The sequence below is a fragment of the Ascidia mentula genome, chromosome 2 (assembly GCF_947561715.1).
Source record: "Ascidia mentula chromosome 2, kaAscMent1.1, whole genome shotgun sequence".
Classification (NCBI taxonomy): domain Eukaryota; kingdom Metazoa; phylum Chordata; class Ascidiacea; order Phlebobranchia; family Ascidiidae; genus Ascidia; species Ascidia mentula.
The window spans coordinates 10,463,944-10,489,273 of NC_138567.1; the positions used below are offsets into that span (position 1 = coordinate 10,463,944).

A 25,330-nucleotide genomic window follows, 5' to 3' on the forward strand; every position below is an offset into this window, starting at 1 on the left:
TTTGGTCAGCAAAGTCGTCTGATAGTCACACCAGCTGCACTGATGAGACCTTTTAGGTCGAAACAGTGGCCATCTGTCTGCAGCTTATACATAAATTAAATATATTTGATAGAAGCCGTTTGTTTCACTCCGGCATAGGGATTTTGTGATCCTGCCAAAACATCCAAAAAAACATACACATTCTCCCCAAAACATTTACAATCAGGCGCGATCGAAACACCTTCGGCCATGTTGGTGACCCACAGTGGGTCACCAAAAGTCCTACGAGCAATAGATATGAATAGGAAATTGGCATGAAAATATACATTGTCATTTTTGCGTATAAATCACATGAATAATTTGTTGACACCACTATTTAACACGATGTTTTGTCGATGACTGTTTCTATAGAAATCAGTGATTGGCACATGGCGATAAAAATCTTAAACCGGTACTAAAAGTCCTTTTTCTTTTTAAATGTTGGGATATATTGTAAATCCAACCTTTATCCTGTTTTTCTTTAGAATACCCTGGGTGGTGACTTTTTTCCTTGTACACCAAACCGAATTTGTCGAAGGTCGAGCTCCTACAATAATATACAAAACGAACATAAACTATTACTTTGATATAGCTTCATAGCACATTAACAGCACTGACAAGACACGGTTGCCTACTTTTCTTTTTTAAATTGTGAAAATAAATTATGTATGATGCATTCTGTGATTTAACTGTTAAGCAACCCTTCTGAACCCAACGTTCGGACTAAGTTTAAGAACAACTTGGACTTAGCTGTTGCTGATGTGATGTTATGTTGCACTGTTTCATTTAACTAAATGATATGAATCTTTTAATTTGTCTGGGGTGTTGCTGATACAACCCTGCTGGTTAATACTAAAAACTTGCATGTGCGATGGCTGTAAAAGGATGTACACTTATATATCCAATGCAAACATACACTTGTTGGTAATCTGAATGTTAATTTGGTTGGATATTACACATCGTTTCTGACTTTTCCCTCCTAAAATGTTGTTTGTTGATAAACGGAATGTGCACTGCTGGACTAATCTTATCCATTGTATCATTAGGCCTTTGTTTTGGTATGTAATGAAAGCTATACCCCTGGTATGTTACTAATGTATTTCATGGTGCAACGATCAAGTCTGCAACGATCAACAAGTTGCGTATTAATTTTTCAAGTGGGCTACAATTCGGGTAAACTGTTTTTTTTTATTTTTGTAGAGCAGTGTTGTAGATCTTGTATGAAAAACTCTATTTCACCTGTTGTTATTAAACTAAATAATCAATTATATGTGGTAAAGTCAATTTGTGGTGGTAATTTACCCATTATAAAATGGATCCCCGACTGGGAAAGCGAGGTGACCCAAGAAATCAAAGACAAAAAGAACCATTGAGTTCCAGGTCGGCAATGGAATTTGAAACTGACGATGGTCAGGAAACAGAAAAGGTTTCCACTTTCGACCAGGTGCTTGCATGGAAGGTTTTTGTGTAACATTGTTCGTCACTTGTGTAAAGTTACTTGCATGTCATAAATGAACAAAAAATTAAAATAAGTCCAATGCAAAAGATTATATTCGTAATTAAACTTTGCAATATAATACAGGTTATCAACTTGTTAAACAAAGCTTCAATGGCTAAAAAGGACTCGGAAAAGGTCGAAAAGTTGCAACAAGTGCAAGAACTAGTCATTAACAAGGAGCCAGGGTTGCTTGATAACTTCATGGATGAAGTGGTTGCTTTTCAAGCAGACAGGTCATCAGATGTAAGGAAATTTGTTGTTGGATTCATGGAAGAGGCTTGGTAAGCTTAATTTTTCTCCTTTATGTACGTATTTGTATATATGCATAGGAGAAAGTATGGTTATTGAAATATAAAATCTTTTCTTGCAGCAAAAAGGATCAAGAACTGCTGTCTAAGTTGTTATCGAACTTTTACATGCTGTTGGTCGATGATAATGTTAATGTTTTGAAAAAAGCCATTCAGTCTTCAACTCAGCTTTACAGACTCTGTATTCAAGTTAGTTTCTTCATTTAGTTTATCTCCATTAAATCCTTCTTATTTGTCAAACTACCTTTATTTTTTCCATTAGTGGATAAGCAACAGCAAGGCATCAAAGAACCTGCTTGAAGCTAGTTGGAAAACAATGTGTGATATTCAAGACACCATCTTTCATTTCATGCTGGATTCTGAAAATGACGGTGTTAGAACCCAGGTATATACATGGATGTAATTTTTTGTCATGTAATCGTCATTTTCCTTATTTCCAAGATTGACTAAATATTTTGTGCAGTCGGTGAAGTTTGCTGAAAAAGTGGTTCTCACTCTGTCAGAGCGGCAGAGACACTCGGAGATCCCCAAAAAAGTGGAGAGTTTCTCTTCTCTAGATCAGATTCCAGGCAACAACCTGGTGCTTCTCAAAGCTGATTTGCTGCAATCCGGACAAAAAGCTTTGCAGCAAATGCTTGAATTTTTGTCCTCTCCAGCAATTTCCAGGTACTTATGCCGAAATGAGAAACTATAAATCATATGAATAATGGTGCTGCTGTTTTTTCTTAGTGTTAATCTTATGGCTGCAATGGGTACCTTGACAACCATCGCCAAGCAGCGCCCTCACTTCATGTCATCAGTGGTTGAGGCGTTTGAGATGCTACATGGTAAGTTGGCTGTTTTTATGTAATAGGTGATGACAGTTATACATTTTTACCCTACTTTGATCTTCAAGGTAGCATTGCACCTCCGTTTGAAAGAGTGTTTTTTTTTTCAGCAAACCTTCCACCTACACTAGCCAAAACCCAAGTCACAAGTGTTAGGAAGCACCTCAAAATGCAGTTGATGAACTTGCTTCGACATTCTGGCTCCACTGAATTTCACCCACAGGTATTAAGATTTGTTAGGTGTGTACGAGCAAATCAGTAAATTTGTTTTAAATTGGCTCTAGATTACAAATTTGCTCTATGATCTCGGCACAAATGCCAGTGAAATTGCTAGAAACATGCCAAAACTTTCTGCTGCCGTAAAAGAAAAGAAAACTGTGGCAAGGAAAAGGAGTCCACTAGAAAGCAGTAAAGACTCAAGTGGAGAAAAGTCAAGCAAGAAACCTAAAATAGAGGTTTAACATTATTATTTATCCCATTAAAAAACTGCGTTATTTTCAAATTCATTGGAACTTTAAGTACTATTTTGCATTGGCTATTTTGTTTGCATTGAAGATTTACAGAACCGCCAGTTGTGTTCCCAACTTAGTACTGACAATGTTTATTTTCTTCAGTTGAAAGATGACTATGATGAGGATGATTATGATGAAGACAAGCCGGGAAGCTCGAGAGAGCCAGGAACCAGCCAAGAGACGGCACCTAGCAGTTTGCCAAAGAGTGTGAAACCACAACATCAGGTGTCAGCAATTGACATCACTGCTGATGAACTTGTTCCTTTGCTTAATCCAGAAAATGTTGCCAATCTTGTCCTACTGAGCATGGTTTGTATTCCTTTTTTATCATTGTTATTTAGTGATGTTATCTGTCTCACTTTGTTTTATTTATGCCTTTGGTTAAAATAGTTGAAATACACCAACTCTAACAATACAATGAAACAAAAGTTCCACCGTATGCCATGTCAGCCTTTGGTTTTAAACTTCCATGGTTTCTTGTGCTATCTAGTAGTTTATCACACTTGATACAGTGAGTAACTTGCAAAATCAAATAAAGTTTTGCACCAGAAACTACAGAAATACTCTAATTAATATGATAAACATAATTGTAGTTATGTATTTTTAACTTTTCAGGTTATGCTTCCTGACAAGATTCCAGACGCATTCCAAGCATCCTATACCCCTATTGAGTCAGCTGGAACAATGGAACAAATCATGCATCTTGCCCGACTTCTTGCCACTCAAATGACAGCTGTGGGTATTGGGTCAGGCATCCAGCAAGCAGCGGAAATGGTATACTTTCCTTATTTTACAAGAGAATTCATAGAATGTGAGCTTGTTTGTTAACTTAAACTATCATTACTATCATGCAGCAAGCAGAAGAAGAAGCTAAAAAACAAGCAGAAAGAGAAAAACAAGAAATGGAAATTGAAAAGAACAAACCCTCAGTACCTATTCAAACTGTAATAGGTCAGAATTATGTTTACTAAGCAAAGTAATCACAAGGAAACTCTGGTAACCTTTCTATACATAGGTGGAACTATAGCTAATGATGAAAATAAGGAACCTGAGGAAGCTGTCTTGGAAAAACAAGTAATGCTTGAACCTGTACAACCTATTGTTCCAAGCAAAGGTCTTCAAAGAAGAATGCAAGTAAGTCATAGTATTACCACTTCACCAAACAGAATATTTATGTTTTCATTTCATATATTAACAAATGTGGTTATTGCAGGGCTTTCATCTAGCCAGTATTACCAAGCCACTGAGTATTGAGGCAAAAGATCGCATCATAAAAATGTCGGTTCTAAGAGTTCTCAAGTCCGAACGTGAGTCAGCGCATAAAATAATATAACACGGTTGTTCGCAATTTGCCTTGCTTGTGTTGACAATTTATTGCTTGTTTTAGGATCTGCAATATCTGGTGGTGTTCATCATCGCTGGCAAAAAGTACTCACAAGCCTGGTGGCACAGTTTGGTGGGGATCTCCATAGATGTAAGCATGCAAAAATCGATTCTATCAACAGTTGTGGTCTATTACAGTAGTTATATATTAGTCTTATTTTTCATAGCTTTGGCAAAGTTTATCCTGTCTGACTTGCGGAATCGGTCCCAATTGGCATTTCAATGGCTGTACGAAGAGTTCAACATCTTTTTGGAAAACAGCAGAGGGCCTAATGACAAAGCTGCACAAGAAAACTATGATGCCTGTCTGACTGGATTGCTGCAAGGACTTTTGGACAAACACGATGCAAGAGAGGGGTGAGCTTCATTTTATAGACATAAATATTCATTACTAACTAAACAACTTCACCCACACTTTTGTTGTTTATAAATAGTTGTATTTAGAAAACAGCACAAAAAAATTAATTTCAAAGAAAAAAAGTTGTATATTCAGTTGGATGCAATGTACGGTTGTGTAGACATTTTGTTAAGGTACCTGTGCATGAATGCATTTAAACAGCCGATATAAACACACATGTTTCCAACATGGCTGTGCATTGATAAAAATAATGTGTGTAAAACCAGGTGCATTTACAAATTGCCAGTATTAAAAGATGTCTGTACCAAGAACGCACAGTTTAAAATTTTTGTCTGAACTGCTACACCTTGTTATCACATAAAGGCTCTTCTTGCAATGCAAAGATATTTTTGTTGCCGTGCAACAACCTTCGCAAGGAGAGCAGGATGAGCCCATTTGCATTCTTAAAATGCCTGAAAGCATCAATGTCAGCTTTTTTTACACAACTTCAACATATTGCAAACTTCAGTGTAAAAACGAAAAAAAAATGCATGGTGGTAAAAGTGCCTACCACCATGGGATTTGTTCATTTCCATGGCTACAATTTTCAAAAAAGTTATCGTTGAGTAGTTTCTTCTTGATGAACGAGGTTCACTCTATCACCAGAGGGCCTCGTTGTCTTACGTTGAATTTGTTTGTGTAGCTCCTTATATTTAACAAAGCCAATGATTCCCAATCCTGTAACAAAATTTGAATTAAAACAAGTATGTCTGGTACTACTTTGTAAGGTTAGTATCGCTGTGCTTTTTATGTCTAAAAAGCTTTTGTTAAAGTATATACATTTGTAGGCATTGATCAGCAAGAGAGACGTATATACATTGTATTTTAGCTTCAATAATTTGCTGTTGTGCTTGTCTATAGTTCTGATATTTCTATTTTATCTGTAATCTTGAACTGATAAAACGGGTCCTAAAATAAGTTGACTTACCACATACTATCAGCATCAAAACAATCCATAATCCCAGCAAGACAAAAGTGCGTGTATCTGTAATTTCTTGTTGGTCCTGTAGTGCAACACAAATATGTATAAATGTCAAATATTACATTCTTGTCTTATTTTGCTTACCTGATTGATTGAGACCTTTCTTTGCATCTGTTGGTTTGTGTTCCATATAAGGCTTGTTATGTTTTGGTACAGCGAGAAATCTGACATTAAAAAGTGCTTTTATACAGTAGGCTTTACAATATAATGTAAAAGTGCAGGTAAATGCAAACAATTGATTGTTATTAATTATATATTTACCACTAGTCTTTTATTTATTTTCACATACCATGGCAGTTCGCCCAGCATGTAACATCCTCTTGCGCACAAACACCTTTGCACTGTTCACAACGATCAATTTCATAATCGTAGTAGTGAAAGGCTCCCAATTTTTTGCAATGTCCAGTTTTCCGAATGAATTTCTAGTAATATATTCAGCATATTAGAGTTTTTTAGTAGGATATTATAGGTAGTTTTTGTAACAGAAATAAATCAGGCTTCAAATTAGCAGTTCGCAAATTGTGAGCCGTTTTTGGAGTTGTTGCGATGCAACACGAAGCATGTTATTATTGCATGAAAGTTTTCCCATTATCTTCCCCTTATCCCCATTTAAATATATGGTGATTCTGCTAGATCTTTGCTAATAGTGCTCTTAACGGGCGCAGAATCACCTTGCACTGAAATAACTTACTCTTAACTTGTTGGTAATCAAGGTATTAATGAAGGTCATGTCCTCTTCAAAAAACTGAGAACGTAGTTCTTGAAACACAAGTTTTAACTCTTCCTTGTCAAGCACTTGTGTGTTATTGCCAGTAGAATGGGTGGTGTTTTCTGTTGATTGTTGAGAGAGGACTTGTCCTCCCAGCATTCCCATACTAACAGATATAAATAATAATAAGGTCAGTTACATACCATGGCACAAACAACACCATTACTATACCACTTACCAAATCATCAAGGAAAGTATAATCTTCATTCTTGATGTTAGCACTGAAGTTTGTTGCTGTTATAAGATAAACTTTCAGTAAAGGTAACAGGAAAAAGTAATTGCTACTTCTCCTGGTTTAGCACTCTTATAAGTGCCTCTGCTTCTGTCTGGAACATTCTTCTCAAGTTTAACCTGGTTCTTTACCAGGTTATTCCCCTAAAGTTGCCCTGACTGGGGCGCGTGGGATTTTCCTGAATAAAATTTCAAAAACCATTTCTGTTTTTTAGACTTTTTGCGAAACTTATCCTGCAAGCCCCTTTGATCACTGAAAACGTGGTGCGGTTAATTAAAACATACTGTGAAGATGAACGTCGTTCGCATGCTGGAATTCTGTTACTCAAGGATTTGGTTGCTAAGAGACCGCCCAGACGTATGCAGTTCGTCCGCGTGCTTTTAGACCTTGCCTCTTATCGAGTTGAAAAGGTTCGTGTGTGAAGTTTACGTGAAACTGGTGTTATATGCCCTGTAATGCCTAAAAAGTATTGGTCCATCGAGTGTTTTTCCGTGACGTCAAAACCAACACAATAAAGTCATTCGACCGTTGCCTTTCTGTCCCACTCCGCTCGAACAAAGCCATTGAATAATTACGTAAGTAGTCATTTCGTGTTTTGTATCAGGTTCGAAAACAAGCGATACAGATTGCAAAGAAGCTTTACGAAAATCGGAAACTACAGGAGTATATCGAGCAATATGCTGTCACAAGTCTTGGTTACCTCACCAACGATGAACCTCCTACAGAATTACTTCCACCGGAAACCGCGGACAGTAAGTCGTTCGTTTTTGTGGGCATGATAAAAATCAGGTATTACTGTCAGTGTCGTTATCATTGTAACTATGTCTTGTAGAAAGAAAGTTGGTTACCTGTCGTTTTCCTTTGTAATGTACATAACTTGTTTACATAGTTGAGAATTTTGGACACACGCTTTGCACCGATGGTATGTTACTGGTTTCGTATTTGCTCAAGCGACGCCACACTAAAATAAACCAGATCCCGCCGGCCCGCGATAGGTTCGCGTTGGATCTTGTATTTCCCGCTTGAAAACTGGTTTCGTCTGGTGCGGCTGGTGACTTCGTACTGGTTTTAACCGGTTGTTTTTGTGCCTCCTGATTTTCATTCGTATTATTTCAACACGTTCTTTTCATTTTTAATGGTTTTTGCTAAAACCCCTTTGCTTGCATTGTCTTCCACATTACTATCTACTTGCAGAAACATGGACAGAGGAGGTTATGAAGCAGTGCATGTCATTGTTCTTGGCACTTTTACCCCAAAACCACGCTTTAATTCACAAGTAAGTTCTATGTGGATTATGACCGTTGCGGTTATCCACGGTTCGTACCCATTGTACAAGAACTGGTGGTTGTGAAATCGCGTGGTTGCGTAAATGCCGTGTATGTACCTTGTCACGTGGTAGTGTGTAAGGGGGCAAACACTTATCGCTTACAGTTGTTTGGGGAACACGCCTCATATTGATCCAAGCAAATTAAAGCAATGCGTGGCCATTGTCATTTCCGCAGACCTCCCATAACTTTGCAGGTTGGCCGACGTTTGCACAAACGATGGTGAAATCGGTTTCGGCTAGTAGCGTCAGTTTCGCCGATGCCGGTTCTTCAACCCTGATCAACGTGTTACAGTCGCGATGGCGCAGCATTTGGAAATTATTTTTAAACTTTGCAGGTTGGCCGACGTCTACGTCGATGCGAACGCTGACATTAAACGCGTCGTACTACGAGCTCTTGAACCCCCAGTAAATGGGATGGGAATGGCCTCACCCGAGTTATTGAAAATGGTCGAGGGTTGTCCCAAAGGAGCGGAAACATTAGTCACCCGGATGTTGCATATCCTGACTGATAGAGGTATAGGGTGTTCGGTAACCGTATTGCCTTATTGGGTCATGTGTCTGAGTTGCGATTTTTTGCCTGTGCGTACTTGGTTGTTCCGTGCATGCGGAAAAATCAATATTTGCGCAACTTTGGTGTCACACGTTCATTTAACTAAGTTAGAGTATTTTATGTAACACAGCGCTTTCGTGCTTACAGCCCCTTAGAAACTTTTTATAACTGGTAATAGCATGACAAAAAACAATTTTCGAAACAAAAGCATTGGAAGGAGTAGGTACAATAATGTTTTTTATTACCCTCTCCCTTTATCCGACACATAGCGAAACGTGAATGTTTTCATCACTTGTCGGCCGTTTCTACAGAACATCCTTCCTCCGACTTGGTTTGTCGCGTTCGAGAACTTTATCAAAAACGCGTTCCGGACGTTCGATTTCTCATTCCAGTACTCAATGGTTTGAACAAACAGGAAGTTCTACTTGCGCTTCCTAAACTTATACGATTAAACCCACCCGTCGTGAAGGGCGTCTTCAACAGGTAACTGTTTTGTCATTGTAAAGGATCATAGCTTTAACCTTTCAAGCTGCTATTTAGTATCCGAAGGTGCATCATATTTGACAATTGTTTTTGCTCAAAGGTTGTTAGGAGTGCAACGTCATCAGGACTCAGAACCTTCAGTGAGCGCCCTCAGTCCAGTTGAACTACTTGTGGCGCTCCATAACGTTGACCCAACAAAAGTCGACGTGAAATGCGTCATTAAAGGTATTGTTGTATGTCTGTCCGGTATTCTGACTCTGTATAAGGTTTGGCTTTTATACTAAACAAAACTTCCAAATGGGTCTTGACTTGTAGCTGTGGCGTTTGCTACATTATAAAAAAGATATTTTGGTCATGCTGAATACAACATCAATACCAGTTACGTATTCCAGTACCTATTCCAATGTAGCAGACTGTTGTTTTTTGTTGTTTAGCAACAAGCCTTTGTTTTGCTGAGAAGGCGGTATACACTTCGGAAGTGCTTGTGACGGTTATAAACCAGTTGGTCGAACAAGACACCATGCCAACGTTGCTGATGCGTACAGTTATTCAGGTACATCCTATATTGCGTATTGTCATACAATTTACCAGCACCTAACCTTCCGGTCGAAATGATCCCAGTCCGCCTTACTATTTAGCTTTTAAACACAAGAGTAGATCAATTGGTTGTGCATTGTAATGGGTGTGAATGACGAAACTGCCTACGTGCCACGTGGGAGGAAGGAACTCCTACCATCGTAACTCTTGCGCCATTTTTTGAAAGTTTGTTTTAGTGGCTGGTTCTATCTGGTTCAATGGCTGGTTTCGCCATTGGTGTTGCTGGTTGTTTGCTTTTCTGCTGAGTAAGGCACAGTCTTGATTGTCCGCTGGAAAGCGAAAACCTGTGCCATTTTTATTCGTTCAAATTCAAACTGATGTCGAAATAGCAACGCTTTCACATAAACTTACCCTTTTTCATCGTCGCCTTTTTTAGTTGTCCAATGGAGTTGATTCCAGTCCTATATACTTTATTAACTTTTTGTCAGGTTAAAATAATATACAGGCAAAACACCATCGACTTGCTTGCCTACAGCAACTCGATGCGATTTTTCTGCTCAAAGAACATGCAAGAAAGCAAATCATTATTTAATATCTTTACACCTGAAACTGTTACACAAATAACATTTTCTTCCAAATGTGTTTTTTTTTCAGGCTCTCATAACCTACCCGCGGCTTTCTGGATTCGTAATGAACGTTTTGCAAAGGTTGATTCTGAAACGGGTGTGGGAGCAAACCAAGGTTTGGGAAGGTTTCGTGAGGTGTTGCCAGGTTAGCGGCGTTCTATCTCCATCCACAAATATGCCGAAAGTTACATAACTTATGTTGATGTTCAGTAAATTTTAAGCTCTCCTGGCAAAACGTTTCTGTCGTCATTCAATCGACCTTTATCGGGACAAATATTTTGTTGTCTAAAGAGCTTTGAATTGACTGAACGTTATGTCTGACAGCAATAAGTTATGTTGATGTGTTTACTTCGCAGAGAATGAAGCCACAATCATTTCAAGTGTTACTTCAGCTCCCGCCAGCACAATTGTCGAACGTATTTGAAACTTTAAGCGACCTAAGAGAACCCCTTCTTCAGTACGTTAACAAGTTCACCCCGCAACAGGTAAAAGTCATAAACCCTCGTGCCTTCTTACGCATGTGTTGCGTAATTTATTTTCTGAGTGGATCAAATCAAAGTTAATGTTTAACTTATGGCTGCATTGTGTATCTTCTAACCCTGCCTAATTAGGATTTCCCTACAGTCAAGCTTTGGTAAAAACGAAGTTTTGTTTGTCTGTCGATTGTCAGGCCTAGAAACCATAACAAGGACTTATCCCATCTTTTATAATACAGAGTTATGGTATTTAGTGACGTATCCACTATCAGATTCACACATATACAGTTATTTGCATGGACAATTGCTGACAGCCAAACTATCTTATCGGCAAAATTAAAATTACGATGTGGTTACAGCAACCCAAGCAAAACCGTTAAAGGCGTGTTTATTCGGCTAAAGTGTGCAAATTGCCAATCACTTGTATTTACCTCAACAAATTACTGGACTCGGGTGTAGTTTTTAACCGTTGGCCACTGCCATATATTTGTGTTTTATTTGAGTTTCGTCTTATTCCGTTTCTTATCCAACATTTTCGTTACAGCGACAACACATTTCGCCGGCCATTATATCCGTTCTGGAATCGACACCAGAACAAAGGAAAGCGGAAGTCGCAGCTCGGGAAGCGCAACGAGTTCTGGAGGAGATGAGAGCCAAGGAGAGAGAAGCGCAACAGCGAGTCGCGGAGGAATTTGAGCGCGTCGAAGAGGAGCAGAGAAAGATGCAGGAGGCGACCTCGAAGGAGGAAATAAGAAAAAAACAAGAGGAAAAAGTAAGAGTTGCGCAACTTGGCTTGTTGTTTCGTCACCAGGAGTTTCTTTGGCTCGGGAAAAAACGTATTCTTACCGTATTTCCTAAAGGTCAGGGACTGGGGTCCCGTTCACAATACAGCTTGTGGGCGTTTCTCTATTTGCGTTTCGACCCCGTTTTAGTATTTTGTTTGGATCTTTACGTTTTTTATTAAAACATTCAATATCCTAAACCCTTACACAACGATATCGACTTCCCCCACGTATTTTTTTTAAGTTGTTTCTTTCGTGGCACAATGAAATATACACAAGATATTTGTACATCTTCGTTAACTTGTTTACACAATGCTGCATGTAACGTAATTAAACGAACATCTACCTTTGAAACCCAGGAAAAGGAATCGGAACGTCGTGCTCAAGAACAAAAGGACAGGGCTAAAGCACTCGCTGACTTCCAACAACGCAATGTTAAGGACGAACCCAGGGCCAGCGATGGTGAAGAAGCCTTTCCAGCCATGGACACAACACCAGCACCATCTATTGCCGAAGGTGCAATGGACGCACTGCCAGGTAAAAAAAATTACACCGATCTGTTCCAAACTCACAGGTCGAACCTTGCCTACTAACTAGGTTTGGGAGCTGCGTACAATTAAGTCTGCACCGGTGTCTCTCCAAAGAGACATTTAAAATACCTTAAACATTGAGGCTAATGTGTGTACCCATTGTGTATTGTGGAAAGTATATTGGGACAGCCCTACACGACTGAAAACATGAAATAAATAAGTTCCTACAATAAGCCGATGTATTTCGTCCACCCAAAATTTAATTTTGCAACCCTAAATAGTGTTCCCATAGCTTGAGAAGCCCTTATCTAAACCAACCAAACGTTAAGCTGTGAGTAATGGAGGTAATTTGTATGTGGTTGATTGATTGGGAGTCTTGTTACATTTTTGGTGAAAGGTGATTGTTAGACATACACCTGTACTTGGTAGATAAATTATTACTTACAAATTTGCGATTAGTGCGATTAACACCTGTCTGTGACCGTGGATCACCACATAGCTTACTAAATCACCAGGTGATATCTGTAGGTAACATTAGGCGTGTAATAGTTCGACATATACTGTCTTGTGGGTGATATCTTCTTTAAGCTAAATAACTGTGATTTGCTTTTTAAGAAATCTGCAAACAAACAAGTTTAGTGTATTACAGTTACGTAATATTATACCCAAAAAAATCTTTTTCTCCCAAGCAGAGTGAAGTGGATAATTAGTTCATTATTTCCATTTTTCACAAACGCTGATGCAAGGTTTAGATATGTCCACAACGCAAAGTTTGCGGTTCGATAATTACACATCTCATAACAGAGTTTGATCTGAAAACACCTTTAAATATACCTTTAAAGCCCTCAGCAAATACACACGTGTCGTGCAACGGTTTGAATGTGGTTGTGGAACCTTCTCATAACTTGCGTTTTTTGTAGCATCAGTTGAGGAAAACAACCCAGTGGATTCTTCGGTCGATTCAAAGCCAGTAATTGTGTCTGCTGCTGCTCCGTCAACTTTTGTAGGTATGTATTAGAAAATTAACAAAACGCTCGCCAAAAACGTGTTCCCAGACCGGGAATCGAACCCGGGCCGCGTGGGTGAGAGCCACGAATCCTAACCACTAGACCACCTGGGAGACATTGATTATAGTTCTGTAATGACGTCTAATTTTGTTGCTTCGTATCAAAAGAGACCAAAAAAGCACACTATATTTTTTGATAAAAGCATTACAATATTATGGCACAATAAACATTACATTTTATGTTTAAAAGACCTGTAAATTTAGGGTATGGTGTTATGTTGACATTTGTGCCTGATATAATAAAAAGTTGTATTGCATGGTTGGTTGTACCATTATCACCAATTTAAAACTTTTTAGTACTTTGGTTATAACTCTTGCTTGTAACATATCCTGTTGCATAAAATCAATATGTAGAAAAACTCTGTTATCTTTTAACTCATTTCTTATAACACGCCTATGAATATCAAACAACCTAATTAACTTGCGTATTTCAGTTGGAGGCCCAGTTCCACTGCCACAGTCAGTGCTAACCCAACTACCCCAAGGTCCACCACCAATTATTCTGCCACCCGGTGTAGCAATTCCATACGGTCTGCCACCCCATAACGTATTGATTCCCCCACCAGGGGTAGTGCCACCACAACTGTTACAACAAGTTCCAGGTAAGTTAATACTAATACAGTTTTTGAATATATGTATGTATATATATGTAGCCTATATATATTACACTTAAAAACGAGCCTTTCCAGCCATGGACAAACACCAGCACCAATTAAATGATTTTTTTCTAGTTTAAATATTGCAATTACAACATGCGAAATTTTACATCTCGAAGTATATTATTGAAAAAAACTCTTTTCAAAGGTTAAAAGTTGTATATGCACTTTCGTTGTCATCATGTAACCTTTTTGGTGTTAAATATACTTTAGCACTTAGCAGTACAAAGCCCTGTGTAAAAATACAATTGCCCTAAAAAAAGTGTTCCCAGACCGGGAATCGAACCCGGGCCGCGTGGGTGAGAGCCACGAATCCTAACCACTAGACCACCTGGGAGACATGGTGTTAGGCGGCGTTAGCTGTTTTATATACCGAACCTATGTATCTCGGGAGCAATTTCTCCAGATAGGTTTAGATTTAAAATGACTTGCTTGCGTTGTCCGTGTAGTTACAAAATAATGTATACACATTGTAAAGAACTGGGTGTAGCTGTTTTAAGAAACATAGCAGTAAAACATGTTAATGCTGAAGTTTATCATGTTATGTTTAACTGTTTCTGTATCCATACATATTAATTATTGGGATAAGCTTTAAAGTACAGCGTTTTGTTGTTGTTTTTTGAGTGATTTTGAAATTTATTCATGAATTATGTATTGTGTATTTGTAGAGGTGAAAAGAGAACAACGCAGTCCAACACCTACCCAAGACGAAAGACCAGAGGAAAAGAGCTGATAAATATACACTGTTCTTTCTTTTGTGTCCATTTAAAAGTTTCGGTCACAATTCAAATCTGCAGCCAGAAAACGACAATTTGCCACATTTTTTCGTCTTAAAAGTCGGTGCTGTCTGTTCCCGTTTTTGTAACTGTTCGTGCTTTTGCGCAAATATGCGTGAATAAAGTGTACGCTTATTGATGATGTGGTGCAGGTTTTTGTTGTATATACTGAGCAAGGAGGCGGCATGTGCTACCCTTTAAAGGTCGGTCGTCACTTGTTAAGGCGGGGTTGGTGCCTTAACATGTATCTATTGCTGGATACATTAGGAAACTAAATATCGTATTCAAATGTGAAAACCCCGTTTACTTTGAAAGCACTGGTTGACATAGTTATAGTGTGTTACTGGTAGATGCACTTAATGTAATTGGGTTGTTTCAAGGCAATTTCCATTTAGCTTCCCCGCTTTGCTTTTTAAGTGCGATCAGCAAGACCATTGGGTGCAGTCAGTATTGTTAAAGGAAAACTTTGCTCTTATATTCAATTGCTTTGTTGCCTTGTTTCTTTCAGACCTTTTTGTATTTAAAGTTGTTAGCCTATAGTAATGAACCCTATGTGAAATAATGTCGCAAAATAACGACTTGGACAACGATGATCTATTGACATTCGCCGATTCTTTATTTGAAGAATGTGAAACTACAAAAGTAAAAAAAGCATCAGCTGCAAGAATAACATTTGAACCAAACGTAATAACGCCCACGTGGTTCCAACTATCCCAAAAGGAAGACCTGCCACAAGTGCTGAAATACCGAGCTGATTATTTGTATTACAAAGAGGAATTTCGTTCTGCCGCCGAAGTATACGAACAGTGTATTAACGCTGTCCCAACATCAAATCGAACGTTGCTTAAAGACGCTCAGGAGTCGCAAATTTGGTGCTTTTTGCGACTTGACGAACTTAATACAGCTAAAGAAAAGTTAATCGCTTTTACCGAAGATCTGGTAAGTAATATTGAAACTTGGGCTTTTTAAATCACCATACATATATGTCGATTTTGTTATCCTAAAGGTTTGTGGCCTTTTTTGTTTTGGACAAACTACGTTTGCCAATTTCCTAAACTATATATAAAAGATTTTTTGGTATGAGACGAACCGTATTCGTTTTTTCAGATAGCGTCGTCGAGTACGTTTGAACAGCGCACTCCTTCGCTTTTCCTTGGGGTGCAAGTCTACCGTGCCTGTGGCTTCGCCGAGGAATATCAGCTGGCATTAAAACGCGGTCTGTGCACACACCCTCTGTATTCCGATTGGTGGCTGGAACTGGGTCAGTCGTGTCTTGCACAGGATGAAACCGGTTTTGAAAAAGGTTTAGAAACACTGGCAATTCACAATAACTGCAAAAAAAGCGAAAGTCTTACGGGTGTTGAAAATACCTTTGCTCGAATATGCCTCGGCTTGGCGGAAATGTTAGCGACCCGACAGGCTCAATTCTCAACTTCATTCTCAAAAACTTACGCTCTAGAACTTTCTCGCAATGCTTCGCGTTTGCTGGAGTCCATTCCAGGGGGAAAACTCGACCTCTCACGAGTAAGTTTGGCACACAACGTCTATATTTACACCACATTAACAATATTTCCATGTATTTCAGTGCGTTGAACAATTGCTGGAGAAGTCCACTGACATGAAGAATCCAATGGTTTTGGTCGACTTTGAATCGTGTATTCTAAACTGGGCGAAAGTGGATGAAAACCACTCTCACACATGCCTTTGACGTTTTCAATAGTGTACTCATTAAATAAACGTCTTGGGGCTATTTACTGCTGTTTGCACAACTACTTGTATGGTGATGTTTTTTGATATAAAATGGACTCTTGATTCGATACACCTTACGTTTTGCCGAGGCTCATGTCTAGTAAATTATTTATTGTTCATCAACATACCACATTTTCTGTGCAAAACAAAATACATTTGACATAAAATATAGTGCGTATTAACGGCTATTGGCGCTTCAGGCAATGGTTTGAGATCTGGAAATGCTTTGCCCCTAGGATTTTTGCCGGCGCTTTGCACCACAAGGTGTCGAATCGTGGATGGATAAAACATTGTTCGTTACATCCCTGAAGGGATTTGATGAAAGTTAAGAACATAGCTTGAGGGCAGGTAAGCATTTCCGTCGGGATATTTTTGGATTTTGAGTGAAAGGTCGAAATTTTTAAATTTTTTGTCTCCTCAGGATATTGACATTCGGCAAAAACGGTTTATATTTTGATTATTTTTCGGCTTGGATACGATTCACATACAAATGTGCTGAGAAACGGCAAAAAAATTATCCAAAGTTTTGCATGCATGCATTCTGCAATTGATTAAACGAATAGCCTATAGCCGCAAGCAATTGAGAGTTGTTCGTTCTATGCGCAAAAATTGTATTGCGTTTCACACGTTCATTGCCAGATCGCTTCGGACAGAAATTAAACAAACGCCGTAACTTGTGGCAACGCATCAAAACCGAACGAGAACAATCGCTCGTATCCTGACTGCGTTGATGACGCAGAAGCCCCGAGGCGTAAATGGGCGAGACATCTCCTGTCTTCGTCTATGGTTTAGATTTGGTAATACCTTACACTTTTAACCTACCGCACATAATGTTTGAAGCCAATTAGTTTTAGTTTGATCAACTTGCATGGTTTACTTTATATTAAAACCTGCAAGTGTGGAACCATTTGTTTGTGGTGGTATGCGCTGAACAGCGACAAAATCAAGAGACGTCGGGTTGAGGTTTATGGCAAAACAACGCAGCGTTATTTATCACGAATCTTTGGATAATTTCAAAATAGTTCAGCTTGAGCTTGTTTTGTACGTGCCCCGCGGGGCGACAGGCGATGAAAAAGGCATCAGTCGTTGCACGGTCATAATATGTCGATGAAAGACCAGGACGACGGTTCATTGTAAGCAGAAGGCCGTACAAAGCACTTGGAGACGCAGAAAAAAAATTATCGAGAAGACAACTGTGAGATGTAGATGTTTAGGAGTTACGAGTTAATATTTTTTTTATCTAATTTTGAGCCATGTTGCAGCATTGAGGAAGAAGGACAAGCAGTGGTGTTTTGGTTAGACTGCTTTGTTTCGTCAGGCATTTTACTCACCGTCTTCTTGTATTTCATCACATTAAAACTTGCGAACAGAATGTGCAAACATATTAGGAAATCAAATCATCAATGTAACTTATTTAACAAAATATTCAACCACAGCATTCTGCCATCCGCTGTCTTAAAGGCGAGGAAAGAACAGCCATTTGCTCGATTCTGTCCTCGTCACTATAATTAAGTTATTTCACTTAACGTTTTGAAGTCTTTTCTCCAGGTGTGCAACAACCACCAACAATCATGCTTAGACTTATTGCCTTTTTTGCGTTGTTCTGTTCCACGTTCGCTACACCTTACCGTTATCCCCAACAGCCGAGAAACCTTGAGGATTTCCTCACAATTATCGGCTTGCCCAACTTACCACTCCCTGATCCTGTAAGACCGCGAAACACTACAGGTAAGATTTGTAAATGGGATTTAGCCATTCAAGCACAATTTATATTTGAATATTGGTGGCCATGGGTATTTTTTAAATGCATTATCCAAAGCGCTCATCGCACCGTATAGTTTCTGCATTGAAATCGCAATGTTTTAAAGCTGAAAATACTTGCAGTCTAAAATAAGAGATTAATATGTAAATTTCATATTAATTTGTTGTCAGTCTCGTCTTTTTGAATTAGGAAACCAAAGGAATTCCAACTTGGCCGCAACCTGCATGTTTAAAATGATCATTAATTTGTGTGATTGACGCAAAGTGCTGCGTCCGACTAAAATATTCTCACATCTCTTTTCTATTCGTGACAGCCACTGCAGTGACCTATAAACTGTCTTGTTTTGTTCGATGTTGTTGCGTAGTTTTTTATACCTTTGCAATTGACCGCATTGCTCCAAATTGGACCTCTCATGAATCTACGTCTTTATTGCCCCTGTAAAAAAAAATAGCACCGACCCCGTTGTTATTTACAAAAACCACGATCGTAAATTTAATCAAAAACCTGTTGTCATATTTCGGCATCAAAAAGCAGCGTGCATATTTTTTAGTCCATCTTGATGGTAACCCTGGTAGTTAGGCGTGGTGGTCGTTATTTGTACGTCCGACTACTTTGTCCACTTCAATTTCCGCTTTGCGCACACCCCTTCGCCGTAATTCTCCCACGCCGCACACACAACTTTCAATCTCCCCGACGTAACGCGATGCCTATGACGCAAAATATTGATTGTCGTTCGCTGCAGGCTATGAGTCAGCGAGGGTGACGGTTGTTTTCGAGATTGTTTTCGCGAAAACATTACTGGGAATGTCGCACTTGACATTTCACGCATGCAAATGCATGTTAAGTGAATATTGTATACATTTAAAACACATATGCGAAACAAATGACAATACTTACAGCCAGTACGTCTATTGAACCCCCAACAAACGTAACAACATTTAAATCAACTTTTGGCAACAATGTATAAACATAAAAAGATTGCATAATGTACGTGTGGCCAACGGTGCAATAAACAATTTATCCGTAACACTGGGGTTTCTTTATGTGCGCCATCTACCCCAGACGCAACACAAACAAACACGTCTAGATTAAATCAACCACTTCGTATAATCTACAAGAAGAGGAGACAATTGTTTGTCGTAAAACTTTTTGACCGAAACTTCGCTTACCGCCGAATGCGTCAGACGGCGCAGAATGAGAAGAAAATCCAATTTCATCGCCCGCAGTGCATGTACATTGGTTTACATTTGTTGTAGCTTTTTACACAGGTGCTGACGAACTTATGTTTGTTACGGTTTAAAGTCGTGTCCAAATTAGATCAAGGAAAATCTAACAAATGGCTTTCATGGCTGATTTTTTTCGTGTTCGTTATTAGCAGATATTGTAAACTTGAATGAAAATTGTTTTGAAATTTCGAATGTGTGAAAAACTTTTTTAGCAGTTCATTCCTTACAGCTTAGAAATATCTTTTGGTATAATCCAGACCATAAGTTGGTTTGTCAATTCCGTTGTGATCAAACTGAGGTTGACGCGAAAAGGAAAAGTCCCAAATTCTCAGGAAGTCACCCAATCATTGTTGATTGCTCGTCAACGACCCACGATTTCTTTCACGATTTCCAAGTCGTGCTCAGCACCTTCATGAACTACATTAATCAAATGTCAAATCGCATTACTGAACTGCCAAACTTTGCCATTTAATCGCAAAAGTTGGCGTGAAAGTGTAGAAAATGATATGCGAATAAATACACGGATATTCTAAATATACATATTCAGCTAAAACAATTCCAGGAAAAAATGTTTGACACGTTTGGACGTAAACTTTACCATCATTATGCAAGGTTGATATTATTTTGATGTAATAACCACTCACTTAGGCGTCCAAAGCGTCAACAGATAGAACGAATAATGTTTTTTGATGGTTGCATAATTGTGTGCAATGGTAGTTTGTGCATTGCGGTGACAGTGCATTGGCGGTAATTGTGAAAGAACGTGCTGAGCCCCTTTTGTAATTACTTACGGAAATGCTCTTGATCGATTCGTTTCCGTGTGAACCTAATTGTAACTTGACACGGAGTGAAGTGAAAAGGTTTTTAAGCACATCTTATATTTGAACTCTAGTGGCCATGGTTATTTTTTAAATGCATTTTTAAGTCGCACCGTATAGTTTCTGCATTGAAATCGCAATGTTTTAAAGCTGAAAATACTTACAGTCTAAAATAAGTGATTGATATTTAAATTACATATTGATTTGTTGTCAGTCTCGTGTTTTTGAATTAGGAAACCAAAGGAATTCCAACTTGGCCGCGACCTGCATGTTTAAAATGATCATTAATTTGTGTGATTGACGCAAAGTGCTGCGCCCGACTAAAATATTCTCACAACTCTTTTCTATTCGTGACAGCCACTGTAGTGACCTATAAATTGTCTCGTTCGATGTTGTTGCGTAGTTTTTTGTACCTTTGTTATTGACCGCTTTGCTCCAAAGTAGACCTTTCATGAATCTACCTTTGACACGTTGCGTGTGAGTATCGGTTGGGATTTGCATTGTATAAATATGTGACTTTTATAGGGGGTATCATAATGTTAAAGTCCTCTTTGCAAAAAGTGCTGACAGTGGGACATACGAATATGATGAACAACACTATCGTTTTCGCATATAGTGTTCGTAGATTATTGTGCCAAATCCCAGTAAATTTACAGTTAGTCTTTCTTAAACTTGGCCGTACAGTACAATGTTGCGATTACAACATACCTTTGGTGCGTCATCCACAATTCTTTAACTGTCTTGTAATTATTAATTCTTCTTGGTTTTCTGTCACTGTTAGATAATTACTATGTTTCCTTTCAGTTCCGGTGCGGTACGCATATACGGAATGGTCCAACTATACGGAGTGCGATAAAGTTTGTGGCGGTGGTATGATGGAACGCACGCGACGTTGCCTTGCCAACGGTGGCCAGGAAGTGCCTACATATAGGTGTGGTCCGTCGTCTAATGGTCGAAGGTCTCCAATAGACCTGATAAGACGCTATTGGAAGGGTACCGGATACAAGGTGGAGATACAACAGAAGCCCTGCAACACTGGCGCCTGCGGTAAGCCTGATGTTTTAGTAATTTGTGCGACTGTTTGTTCGCATTTGTCCCTTGAGACCTTGTACAATGGTACAGGATATAAATATTTGTTGCCAACTAAACCACCACAGTAAACGAATTGAGCTTTATAAAGCAATTTTCCAAAACAAAAATTAAAGTTAGGTTCCTACGTTTTTCATGGCACTTTTTATGAGCAAGGCGCCTTTACGGTTTTTCTTATTTGTTTGGCACACCTTTCTTAAAGTACTTTCCACCATATGGACACGCCTAAAACGCAATAAAATTTGACTGGAATCCCGCAGTTACCTCGGAGTGGAGAGATTGGGGAGAATGTGATAGAGTTTGCGGAGGTGGAAGTCAACACACAACACGCACTTGTGTCGAATCCAAAGATCAGACCAAATGCAACTTTCAACGTTCAAAAATGAGGAGGTGTAACATTCAGCCGTGCTGTAAGTTTCATTTCATTTGCTACATTGTGCACTAAACCAAATCTTGTTGGCCCGTACCCATGTTAAGTCATTGCAAGTTTTTGTCGCTGCTTTAGATGTTTATCTTAGAACCAAAAACAAGTTTTTGTGCAGAGATTAATTGTTTCTGTTTCTCATTTAAAACACCAACAAAATTTCATCAGCTCTCTGACAATTTTTGTTGGTTTTGTCAGAACTTTTACAATTTGATTTTTAGTTCAACTCACAAACTGGGGTGAATGGGGTTCTTGTTCACGTGACTGTGGGGGCGGTTTGACGCAGAGAAGCCGGAAGTGTGAACCCGCTCTCAACTCAACAAATCCTGAATATCAAAAACTTAACTACGTACTGGGAATAATGAAACCACAAGGAAGGTGAGTGATTTGACCTCTTCGCAATGTTTCCTAACGAGATGTTTAAAACCAAGATCATTTTATGACCTCGTGGTGTATGTTGTGTGTATTTTGAAAAAAGAAGTTGGTATACTCTTATTATATGTGTTTAAAAGTGATGATAATCACACACAGTGCTCCAAATCATTTTATGACCTCGTGGTGTATGTTGCACACAGTGCTCCAATCTCATTGTACAACTACGCAACTTCATTGAACGACCAAAACATTCTCTTCCACTACCTGAGCCAATACATGAGGGTTTGTACTGACAACATGTATGACTCGGGAGATTGCAACAACCATGCTTGTCCGTGTAAGTTACTTTCTTCTTACTTTTTTCACTTCAAAGTGGTTTAGAATCTGTGCAGGCCAACACTGTAGACACATACACACAAAAATATCATTACATTATTTACAATAATTGCTGGTGCAATGCTTTGAACAGGTTGACTTTTTAAAAATTTCTAAAATGCTGCTAAAATAGTATTTATTGCTTTGCCAGAATAAACATCCTTTAGTTCGTACACTTGATTTGCCGGGAAGAGTAAGCCCAGCATGCAAACATATGCGATATAATCTTACAGTGGCATGTATTACACGGAACGTGTCCATAACAAGGCATTTGTGAAACCACCAAACAAATAACCGTGATGCTGTTTTTCGCAGCTTGTCCCTTTAATCAGATCCATTACTCATGCAAGCCATGTCCGCATCACTGCAATAGGGTTCAAGTCGCCTTTCCGTATTACAGTCCCAGAAACTTTCACCCATTCGCAAGCCAGTATCAGTTGACCAACTACCTCTACGGTCACGTGACTGGTTGCAACGGAATATGTGAGTCGGGTTGCGGTTGTCCCTTGTTGCGACCACTGCTCGGCTCCGACGGAAACTGCTACTCGTAAGTCACACAGCAAGCACTCTTTTAAAAGCAGGGGGCGCCATTAATATAAACTCTAAACACAGATTTTGCCTTTTTCTTCAGACTGTTAGTCGTCATAAAAATGCTGGTTTGTTTTAAAACTTAATAAGCTTTCCACATTTGGACCATAACGTCCTATTGTCGAACAGAATGCCGTTACTCTGCCCCCCGTCCCACATTGGGGCCGCGGTCGGCAACAGTGGCGTCCCGGGGTACGGTCGAAACTTTTACTCCACCTTCGTTCCTCCAACAAGCACCACAACCAAACCTCCACCAATAGAAACCACCACAATGGATTTGATCGATGAGGAACAGGAGGCGGCAGAAGAAAGGGAACTGCCACTAGAAGGCGCTACTCCCGCGGGGAGCGAAGAGGAACCTGATATGCGCGAAGATTGCCGTTTTGGTTCAGTAATTGTGACCAGTCCCGGCCAAGAACTTCCCTGCCGTAAGTGCCGTTAAGGCGGTGATAAATTTTGGGGGATGAAATAATTGCTTTCTCACTGTAAATCAACGTTTGCCAATTACGGACATTACGACTGGTTTGCCGTATTTAACATATTTTGCAAACATTACTGTGATTTTTAGGTTGCCAAGGTACTTTGGACACCGTAGATTGTTACACCAGTGGTGCTGCTTGTCCAGTGAAATGCAATAAAATTCCTGGTTAGTTGACATTTATAGTGTTTGGAGTACTGCTGAAGATGATAGCTCAGATCTTTGTGTGAAGTTAATTGTTTTTGCAATAGTATTGGTCTTACGAACATATTGCTTGTATGTTGAAAAAGGCTGACAGTTGTTTGTAATTAAAATATTTTATTATGTGTCGAACGATGGTAAAAATCCCTTTAATGCTTTCACAACCCCAACACATTTCAAATTCATTGAAACAGATTGTAATCTGATTTTCTTGAATAATTTTTTTGGAACTGAAATGTTCAATTTAACATTGTGTTATGTGTTAAGCGCCTCGCGTGTGTCCTTCATTCGAAAGCCCTCCTCCATTGTCAGCAAACGGGCCGTCTCCACCTCCATGTGACGATTCATGCAGCAGCGACACCGAGTGTATGGTCGGCGACAAGTGTTGCGCAACAGCTTGTGGGAGAAAATGCGTCAACAGTGTTCGTAAGTATGCATGGAAGCGAGTAACTGAATTAAATTTAAATAAGTGATACTGACGATGCCGAATTGTAGGCGAAATTTATGTATCGGAACAACATAACGACGAATAACTTAGGTTTTCCCTTATATAACTTGTTGAAAGCGAGTATTGTTGAATAATGAGGTCAGCTTTTTTTTCTTGAGGAGTGGTCTTTTTTTAATCGGGTGGTATTTTTCATGATTTGATGTAAATATCGAAACAAATTTGACTTAAAAATATCGTTTTTCGCACCCAAAATACAAGTAATTTCCGCTTGCGATTTGAATGTCATTTAAAATTAATTTATTTATTTTTAGCCTCACCAGAAGAATAACTGATTTCCTGTTTACTGACGAGATTAACTCAAAAAGTCTTTGTTTGGCTTCCAAGTCTTTCAGACGTTTTACAAATGTGTATTTCCCATGTACATATTCTGTTGGAGAATGTTCCCAATAAACCTGTGTGCATAGACTGACATTTGACTCTAAGATCAGACCCTCCAGTGTTTTTTGTCAACGAATTTTGTTGTTGCTCTACATACAAAAACGCATGATTTAAAGCTTTAAAGGTTTAAAAGCAAGTGAGTATACTTTCGCGCAGGCATAGTTAGCATTATAGTAACGACCATATAGCCTTCCACAATTTCGTGTACCTATTAGAATGCCTTTTGCTTCATACGAGCTAAGCTGACCTGATTTGTAGCGGTTTTAGGGAACTCGAATTCATGCATCAAAATTTAATGAAACGTGCGTTTTAACGCAATATGTACAACAATATCGTAGACGTTTTCAACATCAGTTGGTTTTTGAAATAGTGGTGCAGTAGTTGCCTTAAGTTTGGCATTCCCCGGCTATTCATTGGTCCGAAGAATCTGAAAGATTTTTGCTGTATATTTTTACATCCAACATTTTTCATAATAACATAAAATTTTTGACTATAACAAGAATCAAAGACTTAAACCATAAAATTTACCAAACTCTCTAGCTCAATTGACTGAAATAAAAATGCTGCCTACAACCAAATTTCCCCTTAATTGTTATGGTTTAATCTGCTTACTAGTGCACTTTT

At 38.9% G+C, this 25,330-nt stretch overlaps 4 protein-coding genes and 2 non-coding genes across 6 annotated transcripts; 3 read left to right on the forward strand and 3 right to left on the reverse strand.

Moving 5' to 3' along the window:
* Positions 1-1,223: 1,223 nt before the first annotated feature.
* LOC145890536 (symplekin-like) lies at positions 1,224-14,861 on the forward strand. The gene is made up of 29 exons (XM_082981643.1): positions 1,224-1,462; positions 1,601-1,797; positions 1,887-2,013; positions 2,087-2,209; positions 2,288-2,490; positions 2,554-2,651; positions 2,762-2,874; positions 2,936-3,106; positions 3,266-3,472; positions 3,779-3,937; positions 4,018-4,114; positions 4,179-4,297; positions 4,377-4,470; positions 4,551-4,637; positions 4,714-4,903; positions 7,141-7,336; positions 7,531-7,678; positions 8,121-8,202; positions 8,589-8,767; positions 9,115-9,286; positions 9,387-9,511; positions 9,721-9,839; positions 10,478-10,594; positions 10,806-10,934; positions 11,470-11,697; positions 12,067-12,244; positions 13,158-13,244; positions 13,738-13,905; positions 14,628-14,861. Exons 1-29 carry the CDS (start codon positions 1,331-1,333, stop codon positions 14,690-14,692), a joined length of 4,110 nt encoding a protein of 1,369 aa, XP_082837769.1. The 5' UTR covers positions 1,224-1,330; the 3' UTR covers positions 14,693-14,861.
* Positions 4,976-7,019, reverse strand: LOC145890537 (uncharacterized). Its single transcript, XM_082981644.1, has 6 exons — positions 6,873-7,019; positions 6,617-6,800; positions 6,215-6,347; positions 6,010-6,089; positions 5,872-5,947; positions 4,976-5,621 (listed from the first exon to the last, which is right to left on the reverse strand). Exons 1-6 carry the CDS (start codon positions 6,899-6,901, stop codon positions 5,500-5,502), a joined length of 624 nt encoding a protein of 207 aa, XP_082837770.1. The 5' UTR covers positions 6,902-7,019; the 3' UTR covers positions 4,976-5,499.
* Trnae-cuc (transfer RNA glutamic acid (anticodon CUC)) lies at positions 13,286-13,357 on the reverse strand. The gene has a single exon. It is a non-coding gene; the product is annotated as a tRNA-Glu (tRNA).
* Positions 14,225-14,296, reverse strand: Trnae-cuc (transfer RNA glutamic acid (anticodon CUC)). Its single transcript has one exon. It is a non-coding gene; the product is annotated as a tRNA-Glu (tRNA).
* Positions 14,862-14,927: 66 nt separating the features above from the next.
* Positions 14,928-16,609, forward strand: LOC145889687 (uncharacterized protein C8orf76 homolog). The gene is made up of 3 exons (XM_082980686.1): positions 14,928-15,674; positions 15,843-16,259; positions 16,321-16,609. The coding sequence occupies exons 1-3, from the start codon at positions 15,297-15,299 to the stop codon at positions 16,441-16,443; spliced, it is 918 nt and encodes a 305-aa protein (XP_082836812.1). The 5' UTR covers positions 14,928-15,296; the 3' UTR covers positions 16,444-16,609.
* Positions 16,610-18,023: 1,414 nt separating this feature from the next.
* LOC145890584 (uncharacterized) lies at positions 18,024-24,748 on the forward strand. The gene is made up of 10 exons (XM_082981698.1): positions 18,024-18,212; positions 21,095-21,337; positions 21,640-21,789; positions 22,025-22,181; positions 22,379-22,515; positions 22,869-23,100; positions 23,271-23,569; positions 23,710-23,787; positions 24,088-24,246; positions 24,580-24,748. Exons 1-10 carry the CDS (start codon positions 18,056-18,058, stop codon positions 24,594-24,596), a joined length of 1,629 nt encoding a protein of 542 aa, XP_082837824.1. The 5' UTR covers positions 18,024-18,055; the 3' UTR covers positions 24,597-24,748.
* The last annotated feature ends 582 nt before the right edge of the window (positions 24,749-25,330 follow it).

Coding starts and splice junctions, on each gene's coding strand:
- LOC145890584 (XM_082981698.1), top strand. CDS start 18,056: ATGCTTAGACTTATTGCCTTTTTTGCGTTGTTCTGTTCCACGTTCGCT. Junction 21,338..21,639: donor CTGCAACACTGGCGCCTGCG/GTAAGCCTGATG, acceptor GGAATCCCGCAG/TTACCTCGGAGTGGAGAGAT. Junction 22,182..22,378: donor ATAATGAAACCACAAGGAAG/GTGAGTGATTTG, acceptor TGTTGCACACAG/TGCTCCAATCTCATTGTACA.
- LOC145889687 (XM_082980686.1), top strand. CDS start 15,297: ATGTCGCAAAATAACGACTTGGACAACGATGATCTATTGACATTCGCC. Junction 15,675..15,842: donor TCGCTTTTACCGAAGATCTG/GTAAGTAATATT, acceptor TCGTTTTTTCAG/ATAGCGTCGTCGAGTACGTT. Junction 16,260..16,320: donor GAAAACTCGACCTCTCACGA/GTAAGTTTGGCA, acceptor CATGTATTTCAG/TGCGTTGAACAATTGCTGGA.
- LOC145890536 (XM_082981643.1), top strand. CDS start 1,331: ATGGATCCCCGACTGGGAAAGCGAGGTGACCCAAGAAATCAAAGACAA. Junction 1,463..1,600: donor AGGTTTCCACTTTCGACCAG/GTGCTTGCATGG, acceptor AATATAATACAG/GTTATCAACTTGTTAAACAA. Junction 2,652..2,761: donor GGCGTTTGAGATGCTACATG/GTAAGTTGGCTG, acceptor TTTTTTTTTCAG/CAAACCTTCCACCTACACTA.
- LOC145890537 (XM_082981644.1), bottom strand. CDS start 6,901: ATGAAGATTATACTTTCCTTGATGATTTG. Junction 6,801..6,872: donor ATACTTTCCTTGATGATTTG/GTAAGTGGTATA, acceptor TATATCTGTTAG/TATGGGAATGCTGGGAGGAC. Junction 6,090..6,214: donor ATGCTGGGCGAACTGCCATG/GTATGTGAAAAT, acceptor TTTTAATGTCAG/ATTTCTCGCTGTACCAAAAC.